The 17866-nt window shown below is 42.2% G+C and overlaps 1 protein-coding gene across 4 annotated transcripts in view; it reads right to left on the bottom strand.

The window, feature by feature from the left end:
- SMURF1 (SMAD specific E3 ubiquitin protein ligase 1) overlaps nt 1-17866 on the bottom strand; it is a 45967-nt gene that overhangs the window by 12573 nt on the left and 15528 nt on the right. For 2 of the 4 annotated variants that reach the window (XM_084295739.1, XM_084295738.1), the window contains exons 2-9: nt 7873-7911; nt 7107-7215; nt 6363-6496; nt 6178-6243; nt 5226-5301; nt 4629-4867; nt 3742-3826; nt 1279-1425 (exon numbers count right to left, since the gene is read on the bottom strand). In XM_084295739.1, coding sequence (XP_084151865.1) covers nt 1279-1425; nt 3742-3826; nt 4629-4867; nt 5226-5301; nt 6178-6243; nt 6363-6496; nt 7107-7215; nt 7873-7911 — 895 coding nt within the window. Of the gene's footprint in view, nt 1-1278; nt 1426-3741; nt 3827-4628; nt 4883-5225; nt 5302-6177; nt 6244-6362; nt 6497-7106; nt 7216-7872; nt 7912-17866 lie in introns of all 4 variants that reach the window. The other 2 variants (XM_084295737.1, XM_084295736.1) reach the window with 1 other exon arrangement.

A 17866-nucleotide genomic window follows, 5' to 3' on the forward strand; every position in this document is an offset into this window, starting at 1 on the left:
AGGAGTAACTCAGAGTAAAACGTATATTCAGGTGGGTACTGTCTATAACATCACTACCTAACATTCAGGGATATAAGGGATATAGATTTTTACAATAGTCAAGAGTTTCAGCAATTTCCAGATAAGGTTTTTCTTTTTTTTTTTTCCCTTTTTTTTTTTTAATGGTAATAGGCTGCAGAAGGCATTCTCTGTTACTATGGAGCAAGATCACTGAATGCTGACTGAACAGTAATTAAAGACTTCGTGGTATTTCTCCCATATGGAGACAACTTTCAAGAGTGTAACATGAAAAGAGATCTCTAACACAACAACAGCTTTATAAATGGAACCACCTAACAACTGCTATGAACTTTTTTTTCCAGCTCCACCCAAAATAAGGCTGGGGATTACTGATGCAGTAAAAAGAATTGCATCTATGGTTATTAGAAGAGAAAGAAATACTTGTCCCAAATAGATGCAACTTCAAATATTCAACTATCCTTATCCATCAGGGATTTATTTGGGTTGCAGATCATTTTTCTTTTCATTGGATGATTGTTTTTTGTTGTTTTGTTTGTGTTTTGTTTTGATCCAGAGATTCCACAGCTGGCTTCAAGCAGACAACTCAGATCCACAAAAAATTCTTAGCTCAGGCACAAGCACTGTCAGACTGCTTCCAGGGTCATGTCTGTAACAGTTCAGCTGCTTTTGTGTGATGCAGAGCTTGAACTTATTAAATCCTGCTAAACCCAAGCTGGCTGTGCACAGCACCAGGCAACCAGACTGCGGCTGGCTTTATATTTCTGTTGTCTGGAGCTCAAGGAAGCACAAAGCCAGTTCAGGTCTAGCAGAGCTAGCACAGAGCTATAAGAGCTGTCAGAGACACATGAGCTGACTGCTGTGGAACTGCCTAGCAGAACCCCTACCCTGCACCCCAGCATTTCTAGAACTGCCTATTTGCTCCAGCAGATCGTGGTCCAATTTTGCCAAACCAGCTTAAAAGATAAGTGTTGTGTCAAAATACACAAGCCCTGCCTTAAACTTGACTGCAAATGATAATAAAAACATTTTTGAAGAGTCTTTCTGTGAAGGTTAACCAAAACTGATGCTGACAAACAATATTCAGACCAACTAGACCCACACAGGAACCTACCTCCTTCCATCTGCTCCCCAATATCATTATTACGTGTTTTTTTTTTCAGCCCTTCATGATTCCCAGGCTGCAGTTAAAATTGTACAAAAATAAATGGTTTAAGAATCCAAACTTGAGGTGAGTTATTTATCATACAAGGTTCTTACTTCATGATGTGATGTAGTCGTGGATCTGTGAATTGTGTGGTTCTGTTGTTATGATCTACAAAATATATTCTTCCTGAAACTGTACTTCTAACTTCCCAGCCTGGAGGCAAAGGTCCTAGTTCATCACAATTCACACTGTTAAGGTCTCTAAGGAGAAAAGTAAACAAAGTTAAAGCACTTCTGAAGTTGAGATGAAACCAATTACACTCAGGGGATGGGGCGGGGGAATGCATTTGGTGCTCAGTGATTCCAGCTATGAAAGTCTTGGTAGGAAGGTGAGAATAGCTGTTTTAATGTTGCCTTTTTAGAATCCTCAGTCTAAGCAGTGCAACTCCTTATGTCTGTCCTTTTAAGTCTTTGAAAGTAAAAAAGCCATGCAGCTTAGAAGTAACTTCAATATGCAATGTCATCATTCAGGTGATGACAGGGCTTCTCAGGGCTATAAAAGGATGAAGAGTCTTTTTTTTTTCCATAGAAAAAAAAAATTAAAGGAAAAATCCTATTAACACCAGGGTGATCTATGTGCAGAAAACCCAACAATTAATCAAAGGTCTCCACACCAACCACTCAACACCAGGTCTCAAAGGTCTCAACACCAAACGCCCAATAGGTTAAGAAGCCAAGACAGCCAAACACTAGGATCACTTAAAAAGAAAAAATCACCTCCTTAATTAGCAAGGTTAGAATCCTAAGTATTTGACCAAGAAATCATCCAGAGTAAGGCTTTAGTGACATATTCATCCCTTTCATCCCAGATAGCTTTAAGGTATCATCCTTTCTAAGTGCTGCTAAAGGTAGTCACTCACTTGCAGGTAGCATGTTAACATGTGAATTCAATGCATGGGATGGATTGACATTTAGAGAATTTAAAATGTTTAAGACCCCTGACACCTAATACAATAAAACACCAAAGAATGGCAAGAAAAGGAAAGAGAGGAACTTGAAGATTGTTGTTTAGACAGAAAAGCTGTTGTTAAGCAAAATATTCTCTAGACAGCTGACACGGATTCATCTATTATCCAGGGTTGAAGACATCACTCTATAGATTTCCTTACCTAAATCTAACCACCCAGCATCAGCATAAGCAAGTAAACTGAGAGGCTTCAGCAAAGGTAGAAACACTTTGTACATCAAAGGCTTCATTACTGTCAGAGTGAGTATAAGCCAGCAGGGGGTACACAGGGAGACAGACAAGCCTTTGTTAGGCTCCTTAAAAGAAGATTATAGTTGTAACCATTTGTTTCAATCAGCTGTGCATCTGAAAGTACTTTAGAGATCTGATTACATCAAGTTTTAACCTACATCTGTGCTAAATGCCAAGGTTAGGGTTTTGCACTGTAACTAGTAAAGAAAAGCCACCTTGAACTGAAATAAAACAAGCGACCTGTGACGCACAAGAAACTGTTGTGTCCACTTATTTGCTGGTCCCCAAAATCTAAGATTTGTACAGAAAAGAAGCAATAACTTTTGTTAGGCATCACTGGAAGAAGAGACACGGCTTTGGGCACGCAAGCCTGCCGTGAGTGACACAAATGAGCACTGTCATTTCTTCTTCCAACTACAGCAGCTAATCTAACATCAGCTATTTTCTCTCTCTCTAAACCTTATTTCTCATATCCTCCCATACGCTGTTATTATATCAACGCTTTTGCCTACACTGCTTTATATAATTTTTCTAATATCCTGTATCACGCCGGTGTATTATGCAGCCAGCACAGCAGCTGAAGAGTTACAAACTTTGTGTTTTACCAGGAATCTGGCGTGCAGGTGGCCCAGTGAAACAGCCCAGACTCAGAGCCCCTCAAGGAAGAGAGCCAGACCTTAGTCACAAAGACCTGGATTAACTGCAGGTTAAGTTTTAAAGAGGCTTTACTAAATTAATCATGTGGAGGATTCAAATTTTCTAGCTGCAAATCATTGGTCTGAAGCACAAAAACCCCAATGCTACTTCAAGTTTCAAGATGAGAAGTGATCTCTGTTTCAGTTATACAGGAATGGGCACTATTGTATGAGAAGCTGCAAATTCAATACTCAGGAAGCAATGGCTTTAAGGCAGTGGTCACCTTTTTCTTTCATGTACAGTTCAAACTGGTTTTGGACAAAGTTTGGGTTAGATTCAGAAATCTGTAACTTAAAAAAAAAAAAAAAAAAAAAAAAAAAAAGGAAGCCACATCGACATTCTGGGAAGAATTTGTCAAATGGGAATTCCCAAAGGACTACACAGGTTTCTTTCTTTTGTTTTACATGATTCACAGGTGAATAATTTTCTCTTTCAAAAAGTCATCGTTAATGTATGGCAAAAAGCTAACTGGAGAGGTCAAAACTTATTCCTCTGCTCTCACCTTTCCCTTTGAATTTAGATAGTCCATTTTACAGATTTTTGCTCTTTACGATTCAGCTCACTTCTGTACACACACAAACAATTCCCCCCCTAACGATGAGTTTGCAACTATAAATCCATACCTTGGTATCCTAGGGTCATGCCATGTGCTAACTCCAGTCTGTGTGTGCAAAAAATAAACCTGTCCCTGTACTGTTGTTCTTTGTTCTGCAAAAAGAGAGAAAAGATTAGTGTAAATTACAAATCTGAAATAAACAACCCTGAATAACAGTTTGTTTGAAGCCATTAGTGTATATACTGTCTTTCTGCCAGTGCTAGGAGAAAGCACTTGAGCCATCCCACCTGATGTCTTGCAGCATGGACTACTTTGTCTTTAAACGCTGTCATCACAAATTTACTTGACTACACATTTCAATAATCCTTTTCAAACTCACAAATCCTGGCACCAACATGTTTCAGTTTGTATTTTTAGATTTTCAGACAACCCAAACCCCCAAACTGGATTTCTTTCCTCCTAGATTTGGCGTGCTCTTTTCTGAGCTTTAAATTCCCCTTAATCTTATCCTTCCTAATCTTCTGTACTACTGGCTTCTTTGTTGCTTTTATATTTTCCCGATCTTTTCTCAAACGTGGGCTCAAACTTACACGACATGCCAAGGGGGAAGGAAAAAAATAGCATTACTGCTCTAGTTTAAAGAGCTCTTTACATTCGTTCTCCCTAGATACACAGCCAAGATTAGCAGTGAATTTTCTATAACAGCATCAAACCACAAACTCATGTTTAATTCACCGTCAACCCCTCAGTGTATCCTGGAGTAGGCAACTGCTAATTAGACACTCTCAGACTTGCATCTGCACTGTTTAGTTCCTTTTCCAAAATGCAGGCCATTAGATGCACACACATACTGCATGTCCTGACAGGCAAACCACAACTATATGTTAAAAGGGGAGATTTTTTGCTCTGAAGTCTTTTGAAAACCAAAATTTAATAGTTCTGGAGAACTCTTACCATAGCCTTCTGGTAGGTCAGGAGACTGGTGACCATGGGGTCTGTTCTGAGGTGTCTGTACATGACCTCTGACTTCAGGAGTCCGAAGTCGCTGTGCCTGAAGCCTCTGATCTTGACTGGGGGACTCTACAAAGCGACAATTGCCTCCACCAGCAGCCCCGGTAGTGTCTGTGTACGGTGCTGGCTCCTCCATAAAACAGCTCAGTGGCCTTCCCGGTCCGGAATCTTCATAAACCGTTCTGAAAATGGGGAAACTTCAAGAGTTTCCATCACAAAGAAGTGAATGCAGAAATAACTTTTTCTCTATCTGTTACTTCAAGTACCACAACTTTGAACACAGGATATGACACTAACATTTTTATACCCCAAATTTCTTAGCTAAACAGAAATGCCATAAGCACTGGTAACAAGAAATATCAAGTCCTAGCCGGTTTAGCATATTTTCTTCAAATAAGTATTCAGCTATAACCTTACTACCTGTTACGTATTCCCAGACAAGATATTAGTCACACTACTATTTAATATTTTGAGCGTTCCTTATATTCTTCCCACATATAAACTGTTTTTCTAATTAAGTGTAAAGAAAGCAATTCTTACCCTTCATTCTCCAAAAGCCCTCTGCAGTCTACTACAGAACCTCCTGTGCCTATTCTGTCCCGTGTCTGTAAACTGACTGAAATAAAAACCAAACACAAGTTAATAATAAAAGAACAATTGTTCCCTAAACAATAACAGCAACCACTGCACAACCCACATTTATAGAGGGTAAAATATTAAGGAACACTAAATCTTAGTACGCACGAGAGCACACCACTTACCACAACCCCTTCTAAAACCCTAAAGCATTATTCATTTAAAAAAGGGGAGAAAAGAAACCAGAGGCATCACATCATCAGAACTTAAGCTGAGTCTATTTCTGTAAATATCAAACATGCCAGGTTCTACATCTGCATTTCATGAGGATTCAGAAAGGTTAGCTAGAAAGAAACAGCTCGCCACTAGATGTCATCATTACGGTTAGAATTTAGGCTTTGCCAAACATTTATGGGCTTGGGTTTGATGTGGGGGAGAGGCACCGCAGTGTGGTAAAATGGGTTAAGTTAGGCGTACAACTAGCATTGCTGAAATTTGGAAAGGGGTTACATGAGCCAACGATCAAGAATGGTATTAAAACTGCAATTCACAACATTTCTTCTTCTCCTTTAGGTCCTCTTTTCCAGGTATCATTCTGTTTGCCTGTCACCTCCATCCTAATACAATCAATTTTTCAGACCATTCACCCTTCCAGAGCTGCATTAGAACCCTTGCCAAATGCACTCCCTATTTTTAATATTGTTTCCCATTATCTAATGAGAGAAACCAAACTGCTATGTAGGAGTACAACACACAAAAAAAAATCATGTTATGCAATTTAATCCCATTAAAGTCTGAAGAAACAGCACAGAAAAGGCATTGAAGCAATGTCTGGGGGTTTCTGTTTTTAATACAGCATTTGCCCATGTTCTGTATTTACCTAAGAAGATAAATGTTTAACCAAGAGCATTCTTACCCACTATTTGGCCTCGTACAGCATCAGTATCTGTGGGATTTAGTTTGCATAGATCCAAACGCTGGTCTGCAAATGAGAATTGGAAACATCAACAAAACACTGAGGGACTGGGGGACAACACTACCCACTACTCAAACACACGGCACTGAAGGCTCTTGGCTGTGCCAGGCAGGGACTGCTCTTACATCCAGTATCTTTTAGCCTGCTGATGGCATTGGAGAGGAGTCGGACACACCCCAGGAAGCCAGCTCCCTGTTTCTTGTGGATTTTTTTATGGTTCCATACGCTGATGGTTATGGAATCCGTCTTGCCAACGTATCTAGAAAAACACATATTGGAAGAGTAATTTTAGAAAAAAAATATCACCTTTTTACTCCACAGCATTTATGCTTTATTTGGTACAAATTCTGATACATTTCAGTCCATTGGTCATGCTTCTTTATTATAAATGCAGAAGCGCTTAAGGCTGAAAAAGTGTTATTAATGAATTACTGTGCTATGATCTTACACAGCACATTAAATTGATATTTCTGCAGCACGAATTAACTACAGACAGCCTCATTAAAACCTATGCGTCAAGCTAATTAATGTACAAAATTTTTAAATTTATGTTTCCAATATTTTGAAGAAAATAAATCACTACAACAAGGACAATCTTTTCTAAAAGCTGGGCTGCACTGCTCCAGTAGAGCTTGCTCTAAGCAGTTGCGCTGTGTACCTAACACACAGATATTGCCACATTCAAACACGTAGAAGCAAGAGATGTAACCCTTTATTTGCAGCTCATTTTTTATTATTGCAAAAATTAGTACTCCTCAACAAATGTGATTCTTCTTGATAACAAAAAATGAAGCTGCAGTGGTAATCCCTGCACTTCGTTTAACAGATAAATCTCAGAGTTTTTACTTACGACCTAAGAATTAACTCACAGATCATAATGCTGGTTCCATTTGGGGTCCAACGTGTTCTTCACAGTGTCAGTTGAATGGCACTGACCTGACCCATCAACAACTATTTTTGCAAACGGGTCAGGAAGTCCTGTGGAAGGGAAAAGGGGCCGTTAAACTCGATGCTTTTTCTTTTCTTTCTTCCTTTTGTTTTGTTTTGTTTCTCCCAATACAATGCTATTCTCAGGAAAGGAAAGGTGCCATTATCCTAAAACTATTTTAGTAAATCCAAACTGAGTTCCTAATTAAAGAACAAGGTACTTCTGTCCTACACATTGATAACTCCCATAAATTGTACAAGAATTTAGAAAACAAAAGGCTAAATGTGCTTAATTTAACAGTGCTTAAGTGGCCCATGCATACAAAAAGTGGGCATTTTGATTCAGTCCTTAACATGACATTGAGACTCCAGTTGGACCTTTGGCAAGTTTTTTTGGTTGGCTGGTTTTTAACAATTACATCCCTATGAGATAGATGCTATTGGTAACCCTCAAAAAATTATAAACAGCAACCTGCTTGCAGTCTCATCAGCCAGACTTCCAACTTGAATTTGCAAGTCCTTGGTCATTCCAAGGCTAGAGCCTACATCACCCAAATACAATTCAGAGCAATGTGCATTTATGTAGTACTGCAAGCAGGGAACCACAGAACAAATCACATACACAAATGAGCCATGACAGTAATGCACAATCTGCAAACAAACCTGATTAATCAAGAGCAGAAAGTTACACAATTGGGGCATACTTACTGAAGAAATCTTTCTTTGCAAGATTCTTGGCACATAATACTGCAAAACAAAATACCAGATAAAGAAATGTTAAGACCATAAATAAAACCTTCCAGCAATCATACCAGTTACAACAGTACGTGACCTGCACTCTTAAAGAAACACAGATATTATACACAAGCGTTGTTTTCTTCATCTGCGATGGGAATTCACGCTTACAGAAAGAAGAAAATCCTTTTGCTGCTTTTGTTCTATTGTTGCAAAGATTTAAGGAATGTGCCATTGCATTAAAGCCTGCAAACTCTCTATATTACATGCTCACACAAGTGCTAAAACAGAATTTTGCTGCCGTTGTTTCAGAACCCACCCATTTTACAACGAGCACTAAGCAGGTTTTGAATCAAGAAGGGTTCTGGGGCTCCTGGAGAAGACTTCTGTATGGAGTCCCATCAAAGGCTGTGCAACCTCCTGCTCTTTGCATGCAGAAGGTTTGTGGTACCTTGTAAAAGAAAGCATCAGCGGCTGCTGTACCAGCCCAACACCTCACAAATACAGAAAGGTATGGGGATGGGTATCACAGGACCTCATTCAGGAGAAAAAAAAAAAGATGTACTGGGAAAAAAAAGCATCAAGTTTTTTTCCTTTGGAAGGGCCACAAACAAGACATCATTTCCCTTTCTCCAATTGGACTGAATAACCAAGTAGTTTAAGCAACAATTAGATCAGGAAACTTGCATCAGTCTCTCTTTCTCTTAGGTCTGTTACCAGCTACAAGCCTCATTTTGCTTTTCAGTAAGGGCTGCTCTGTACGATCTCAGCAATTCAAGTTGCTCAGTATCTGCTGAACTCTTAGAGCAGGCCAGGAAAAGTCACCACAGAGCCAAAGATGAAAATATTAGAGCTATAACTTATCGAAAACTGGGAGAAAGAGAGAAAGAAGAAAGAAAGATTATAAAAGACCCAACTATCTTTGAGGTAGCCTCTTCCCCCACCAAGTTCTGATGTTCCAGCACAAGAACAAATGCTCAGAAAACATCGAGACGGCCACGTCCCCCAAAATGTGGTAATTTTTTTTATCATCATTTTTTGCACTTCTGAAGGAATTTCACCTCTCAACTCCAGAGCAATGCCCACCTGCTAAAATACCTGGCAGAATAAAATCTACCTTGTCTCACACGTCAACAGACCGAAGCCTTAACCCATAAGTTAAAATTAGTGTAAAAATACACAAATCCTTTGTTTTATCAATAAATAAAGCAGCTGCAAAAGGAAACTGTTGTTCCAAGGGATTAAAAATTCCGTACTTCCAACACTGACAAACTGCAGAATCAGAGAAAGCTCCTCTCAAGTATTCAATTTCAACAGCTGACCAAAACCAAGGAGGCTGAAGGACTACAGCAGTGTGATTTGAACTCAAACAGGATTACAGAATCACAGACTGCTGCTCTGTAGATTAATTTCCTCTTCCTGTCCTGGGCGCTTTGGAAGAAAAAATACCAGAAAACCAAGGAACGAGTACAGGTAAAATCAGAACCTGAATTTTAAAGTACCAGTGAGTGGTGGAGCTTCTCCTTTCCTAAATAACTCACTCCGTGTCCTATCCCCAGTTCTAAGAATCCATTATTAAGCTGGTTTTCCACGCCATCTGTAACAACCCGAGTACCATCAGCCTTTATAATTATTCCATTTATTCTGTATTTCAGGTGTGCTCTCTAGAGCTAACCAGCAGCCCAAGTTTCATAAGCTATTATTGAAGAATTATATTCTGCATTTAATGCTTTTCCCTCTGCCACAGGCTTTCGGTCCGCAGTAGAGGAGCACGGCTGCCAATTTTCCAGTTGCAGCCTGTGAAACCCTCAATTTCAGGTTGCAAAAATCATTACTCTTTCTAGTAAGAAAAACACTGCCCCAGCAGCTGGTAGCAGGAAGAAACCTTGACAGAGCTGTCTCTAGAAGCAGCCTGCCCAAGAGCGACCGGTGGCTTTGCTCTACTATTTGCACGTTGAACTCGCTATGGCAAAAATATTTCCAAGTGCCCCATCGCTTAAAAGCTACACAGTTCAAAATTCCAGTAGAGAAACGGGTGACAAAGGTCACCAACAGGACAATTGGGCACAAAACTGTGCCAGGAGCCAGGCTGAGAGCCCCTCCCTGCTCTGCAAAGCCGTGCTCGTGCCAGATTTACTTCTTAACCACACTACCTCCAACAGGACTTGTGCACGACTTTCTTCTAAGCCAGTACGGCTCCGTGTCAGCAGCAGGAATCTCCCCGTGTGTGTTGCAGAGTTACAGAAGTTACCGATTCTCCTGCCTCGGTCATTTGCATTCTGCCTCCTGAACGCCAAGGGACTTGTTTCGGCTTGACACGGGATTTGTTTGGACGGCGCTGTGCATTGCCGCGCGGCGCTGGGGAGCTGCTTTTACAGGGCAGAGCCCCAGCACCGCTCAAACAATGTCTTCACGTCGAGATTATAATATTTATAAAGGGATGGGAATGTTTTTTTTTAAAGTACCTGACATTACTGAGATAATTTCAAAGGGTAAATTAGCCAGCCGGGGAAAAGCACTAGCGTGAAAGCGTATTTGGCAGGAGGTGAAGAAAGGACGAGCCGTAGACGGAGTCGGTATTCACCCTGGGGATGTCTTCGGTGCAGTTTGAGTGCGTGGAGCCGTGCCCGTGCCAGCCCCTGTTGTCCACCCAGCTCCCAGGGCAGGAGTGAATCACCTGCTGTGGCTCGGGAGGTGCTGCGGGAGGGCCAGCAGCCAGGCGCAGGAAGGACGGCGCGGCGGCACCGCTGCCTTCACAACCCGGGCTGAGAATTGCATCAGCAAGCTGCTGCTCCACCAGCAGGCCACCCATCCTTCTTCGGGAAGGAGGCCGAGGACGAGAGCCTGGGCGAGGAACCATTTCAAACACCCTCAGCAGAGACAGGCCCAGGCTGCAAATCAAAGCCGGGGCGGGCAGGTTCCTCCTCCCGACTCGTCTGCGCCCAGAGCGGCCAAATCTGTGACTGGGCCGCGCTCGCTCGCCCTTTGCTCTGTGCTCTGAGTTAAAGCTAAGCACCTCCTTGCTCAAATTAAGGATTTTTTTTGCATGTGGATAGGAGCCGAGCCAACGACAGCATTCAATTTAGCACTCGAGTAGATTCTGAAGACGAGACAAACCAGCACTGCGTCCACGTCGGCTGCAGGAGCGGGGGGAAGGTCGTACAGCAAGGCGCGGGCAGGCAAAGCTCCCAGTCAGCTTCGGCCTTCCTTTGATATTCCAGGTTAATCATTTGTGCCTGTACAAACACGCAGCTGGATTCCAGGATACATTCGTTTTACTTTCTGACAGAAAGTAAACACGAGGCCAGCGGGCTGGTGACGTAGAAAGGACTTGACTTAATATTTACTTCTGCGCAGACCATCTCGAATCACGGAGATACGCAGCGTGACCACGGAAAGCCCCACGGGCTGGCCGAGTGCTTGGAGGTGCAAGGAACGCCAAGGGAAAGCTTTCTTGGGAGCGGAGGGGAATAAGGAACCCATCGTAAAATGAAACTGAAGTTACTGCATACCACTGAAAATTAAAAAGGCTGCAAAATGCGATGCAAGCAGGCGATGGGAACGTGGCTGGTAACGCGTCGAAGCCTGCCGGGCTCTTTTGGCTCGTGGGGCTGGCAACCTGTGGGTCAGGTGGGGAGGGCCCCGCGCTGCCTGCTCCTCTCGGCGAGGCTCTTCCATCCTGAAAAGGGTGGCAGAAGACTGCACAGACAAATAACGTGCTCCAAGTGTAAAAAAATAATCCCCCAGAAAGAAAAAAAGAGCGCGCATCAGCCATTTCCCGCATGCTGCTCCGGCCCCCCCGAGGCACTGCAGCCCACAATTAAAATCTTTGCTGGATGTGTTTTATGAGATCGCTTCTCATCCGAACGGTTCGGTGCATTTTGTGTGGAAAATACTCTGAATACCACAAGCCACCCCCCCCGAAACGCCTTTACGAGCGGCTCTACTTGGCGTCCCTATTCCCTGCACATAACCTTAAATGAGACTTCTCTGCAGATAAACGTCTGGTTTTATTTCTACTACCAGGCAACCCGTGAAGGTTTTTAAGGGTTTTGTTTTTTTTTTTAAGGCTGACAATCATTTATGTTTGATGGGGTACAAGAGGCAAGTTGAATGGAAAAGGAAAGATGGCTAAAGGCAGCAAGTGTGTAAAAATGTGGTTTCTTTGCAGCTAACCACATCACTGAGCTAAAACACCCCGTTTTATTCACATATCGAAGCTTAAGTTGTCACCACAAAGGCCAAGGTTTCTATTCTAGTCTTTTTCTTGTTTGCTTTAGGAATACTTTTGGTCTTCCTCTCTGTCTGCAACGCATAAACCCACAGACTGCTTTAACTTCTCAGTAACCGAGCCTGAACCGCTGCCGTGCCTAACGCCCAGAACAGACACAACCCCAAGCCTTACGTTACGTTTGCAAAACAGAGCAATTACCTGTACAGAACTCATTTTACAGACACGGATGCATGGATGTGCACACCGAGCTGCCTTCATTACTGATCTCGGTATCACGGTGCCAAGAAAGTTGCAATCTGACAGGTAAGCCACCCAAAAAACCCCAAATCCCCTCCGACTTCAGGGCTGTGTACATCACACCTCACCACCTGAAGACTCTGCCTGAACTCAGGCTAGAGCTGAACTCAGCCAGCAGATTAAAGCAGTGCTTCATTAGAAAACCTCAGCTCTCAAAGAGCTGCTAGATTTGGTACACGAAGCCTTTTTGTGGCCCTTTTGTGTAGGCTGCAGTAAAAATCAAAGCCTCTTTTCAAGGCATGCTTTCCTCGTGGGCTGGAACTTGGCTTCACGCAGCCAGTCGCAAACACTAGACAACTTTGAAGAGATCTTCAAAAAACCACACACCCAGAAAAAGCCATTTTTATTAGTCCATTAACATGTCATTAAAGTATCTCCTTAGCCCAGAATCAAAATTCCATCCTACCTAAGCAGAAAAACGTCACGCATGAGAGAGCCCTCGCAGAGCAAACACCACCAGGTTGACAAAACAGAGCGGTTTCATCTCCGGGATTCCTGAGACGTACTCAAACTGAAAAATCCTCTTGGGCAATGCCCAACAGGTCTTCCAGATACACGCCAGCAAGGGCTGCTTAGCCCTCAAGAAAGTAAATCAGTAAAACAATAAAAATAAACAAACAAACGGCACGGGGCCATTGGAAGAAGAAGGCTCGTTAAATTCCCAGTTACCTGAGACTGCACGCAGCATGGCGAGTAAAGTTTAAGAATGAACTGCCACCAACCTTGGAGATACATGAACGGTTATGGAATTAGTTGAAGATCTTTGCAGGGATTAAACAAAAAGAGGAGATCAATAGGAAGCTGAATTAATGCTGATGTACAGACTCAGAGAAAGGCGCGCAGATCAGACAAGTGGAAATAAGCACATCCAATTATCTCTCCGAGTAACTCTTCTTTCTCTCCTTCCCCCTCTGTTCACCCATAACAAATGCCTGACACAAAGGCGAACTCCCAGATTAGATTTTTCATCAAATCCTAGCTATGACATCAGTTTTCTTACGAGTTTGCTATGCTTCCTCTAACCCAGGCCAAGAACCTTCTCCTGTTCTCTATTTCCCAGTCAGACACCAAACGCCAGAACCCCAGCGGCTGGAGCATTACAGCCTCAGAGCAGGAGCCACCCATGGAATTTATTTGCCCCTTGTACAACGGGGCAATTTCCAGAGGTAATGGGACAAGAGCGAGACCATGCCTTGTGAAGCCTCCGCTGCCATCAGCAAAGTGCCCCTGCAGCATCGGCCACCCTCACCTTCCTTCACCTTTTCCTTGCAGACCTTCTCCCAACATGTTCTTTGAGCACTGGAGTTCAAGAGGTGAGTCACCAGTCACTGTCCTCACTTTACAGCACCTGGAAAACCCATATCCAAAGAGAGCCGCTCCCAAAAAATACCCCATTGCTCACGGCTTTACCAGAGAACACATTAACAGCAGGGGAAGTCAGAGGGAACTACCCTACGGCTTTTAAAAGTCAGCCCTCCACCACCAACACATCCACCAGGATCACAACCAAGTGGCGTAAATAATTCTGTAGAGATTTACCAAATGCAGTCAAGTTTTTGTTTTGGGAAGATGTCCACAAACGGCCTCGCAGTTCCTTGAAAACAGAGCAAATGCTCGGGCTTCGGCTATATTGTCAGCGCCTGTATACACGAGTAAGAAAGAGAAACAACTGGAAAGAACTCAAAATTTCTGTTAAAACCACACAGAATAATATTCTATTCTCAGGGCAAATTCAACCTCTTAGCTGACAGCTAAATAAAACAATTGCAATAACAAAATTCCTACTGGAAACACAAAACATTTTACAGTTACTCCCCATTTCATTGTGCAAGTGGTAGCTATTGGGAGCAACACTGCTTCCCGTACACATCTCGCATCTCCCACCACACAAACCTGAATAATTTATATTTTTAAGCAAATAACGTTGCTCAAGATAGGCTTATCTGCACGGCTTGCACTTACTTGTGCTCACATTTTGAAACAGACACCACCGTGCGTTGTGCAAGATCGCTGCTGTGAAGCTGAAAGCGTGCCACAGGACTGACTGCGGGGCTCAATTTTCTTAAATGACATTAGAACTAAGGAATAAAACCGTGTTGAAGTCTTAATATTTTGCTTTTATAGTTACCCAAGTGCTGAAAAAGCATCTGGAAAAAAATTCCTGAAGCATGAAAAACATGTTCCTCCACCCACATGCACTCATAACTCAGATTCCAAACTGAATTTTACTCAGATTGCCAAAAATATTTTGCACTTTTAACACTTGGAGCTTTCAAAGCACCTTTTGCAAAGCCGTACAAGTGTCACTACCTGACAGGACTGAACTCTCAGCCTAACCCTGCTCACAAATAGAGCCGGGATCGAGCCCAAAGCCAGCCCCATTCCATACCCTCAATAAACAACAGGTCCTGTCTAGAAGGAAAGGATCCAAATCTTCAGACGTATGTATTTGTTTCTCTGGAAAGCACCAGATGAACAACAGTACATTACAAAGGAAATACAGAAAAAAAAAAAAAACAACAAACAACCCACTCTAGAGATGAATACAAAGCTATGCTGCTTTTCACTACCACTTTGGCAGGAATTACATTTTAACTAGCTGGCTCTCCTTTCTGGGAATGAAAGCCCCTGTGCAGCACAGCCTACTGCTAAGTCAGCGTTTAATTTAGGTGTGTTTCATTTAATGCCTCTGATCTCCATTTCCATAAGTTAAATGTCTACAGCGTTCAACACCTTATTTTCATTATCAAAAAGAAGCTTACACGGACGCTCCCTTGCAGCTGATCATTTGCTTACTAATTCAGTACATAAAAGGCTTTTCAATAAACATTATGTTCGCTATAAAACACAGAACTTTAAGATTCCCCTCCTTGCAGATACTCTCTGTGGGGCTACCCATACCATTAGCACGACTATATTTTTTATAACCAGTTTGTGAGACTCCAGTTCCAAGTGCATTTAGACGCTAACAGCAGCTTTCCCCCCCCAAAAAACACCATCCAATTAATGGACTTGGAGTTTTTATAAGACATTCGTTGCCGAAGCCTGATAGGAAAAGCTGCCCAACTGCTCTCTGTTGCTTTATAAAAGAGGGAAACGTGGAAAACTGAAGACCAAAACCAGAAGCAACGCGTTTGAGGATGTTTACCACGCGGCTAAAATTAGCGGACCATGCAACCACACCAATTAAAGCTGATCCAGCCTTGGGGTCCTGTCCACGGAGCAAAACATTTCTGCAAGAATGGGACAAACAGAGCCACGGGTCAGCTGTTCCACCCCAGGCTACAGGGAACTACAGCTCCTCTATCTTCTGACCCAGCATTACCTCCAGCTCTCTTTACGTACCTACCGTCCAGCTTCAAACTATCTTCCTGGTTCGTGGAAGGCAGAAAAAAATCTGACCTTCCAGTGCAAAATGTGCCAAAAACGGTGAAAGCAGAAACATGGTACCAAAAATCTTGGCAAAGTTTGACTAGCCAAGCAACAGTTCAACAGAACCACTAGATTTCTCTGAAATAATAAAAAATCTAAAATTTCCAAGCTAAAACTAACCACATTTCTCACTTTAAAACCTAAAAGGTGTTTTGTATCTCCGAAGAGTGGCTGGTATTTATATACAGGCCTTCATATGCGGGTAGGGTCAATATTTCAGCCAATTTGTCTGTAAAAAACTATTCTAGGGAAGGAAATATGAACGCAATTTAACACATTTTTAATCTCAATTTTAAAGCTAAGATTTGTTTTTCCGGACAGAGCCAATATTAGCTTCTTTGATATCTCACAGCAATTAAATATAGTACAAATCAACTTTAAGGAAGAACATTTTCCAGTGAGGGTATTTTAATAAACAGTAAAAAAAAAAATATCACGTCTGGTTTTCATCAAACATTAAGCAGATTGCTTAAAAGCACGAACATTGTTATTTCAAAAATGAATGGTGTGAAGTCATGTGTAAGTTGTAAACTATGTAAACTATTAGTCATGCAGGTTCAGATGTATCACTAGAAGAGTTTTAGTTAAACAATTCCCATGGAAAACTGCCTTACAGCTAAATTTCCAGGCTGGGCCCTGGTCGGGGCAGGGCTCAGCTCAGGGTTAACCTAGAGCTGCACAGAGAACCAGGGAAAGGAAGCTGGCAAGGGAACTGCTTGGGTGAGCTAGGATGCTGCTGATGGTGACATTAATCGCCAGCAAAAGGAAAAACAACAACCAAGTCTTTGAAAACACAAAGTAAGGAACAACCAAACAATTTAGAAGTATCAAACCACCATCACGTTTAAGCATATTCAAGAATCTACATTTCTTCATTCATTCTTAAATCATCCGAGTGAAGAAATTCCAATGTAGAATTCCAGCAGAAATTGAACCTACACAATGCCTGGTAAATAAAAAGAACAGACTTTGGGAAGAAAAAACATGTACTGTGTTTAAGCTGTTTTTCTAAAACTTGGGCTCATTTTGTGTTTCTTTAGTAACTCTTGCAATAAGTATTTGCTCAAAATCTTCTGCAGAGAATAATATTCATGAAGCACCTCTTCTAGCACTACTACAGCTTCAGCAACTGCTACCAGAACAAATTCCAGTGGATACTGGATGGCTTTTCAATAGGGACTGTCAACACCCTCGAATTCTTTCATAAGTAAATGAAAAGCATTCCTGATATCAAGCAAGGCATCAGTACCATATCAGTGCTTTAAAATCACATACCTGAGGTAAAGAACGACTTAGAATATGGGTATGGAAAAATACTTTATGTGCTAGAAATTAAGGAAAACGTCTCGGTATACCGAGCGCATTTTGGCATGTTCGGATAGAAAGACAAAACGCCACAAGCCTTGTCATATATGCTCCTCCAAGCCATAGGCCCCGCCACCAAGAAACCCTTTTTCATGCTCTTACAGCTTTTGCCTTCCTCATTGGCAAACCTGTTGTTCATTTTGCGGTAAGCACGATACCAAACAGATGAGGTGGAGGAGTACTTTCTGCACAGGCCACGAGCGAGCTCCGACTTAAAATCAGGGCATTGAAAGCCAATACTCAGCAAAGAGTTAACAGCGTGCAAAAGCCTCTAGCAATGAGTTCATTTTGTTCTGGGCTACTTAGCAAACGGTCAGCCAAAAATTGAACCAGCTGGAATTCATTCAGAAGTACTTCTTGCTTCCCAGAGCTCCCCGGGCTGCAGTTATCAACCTGAGGATAACAAGCGCACGGATCATCAGCATCGAGCTGGCGCTCGAGAGAAGTGGCACAGCCTAATGGCCCGTAATAAACGACGTTTTGATCCTAACTCGGACCTCAGGACTGAGTTATAACTGCTCCTAGGATCTTGTGGGAAAAACTGTAGGATTTGCCCGAGGAAGATGGAATTAAAGAATTCCACCGACCTCTCTGTTCGGTGATTACCTCGTTACCTGTAACGTTTAGTGAACCCTTCTA

This window comes from Netta rufina (genome assembly GCF_964035555.1).
Source record: "Netta rufina genome assembly, chromosome: 15".
Classification (NCBI taxonomy): Eukaryota; Metazoa; Chordata; class Aves; order Anseriformes; family Anatidae; genus Netta; species Netta rufina.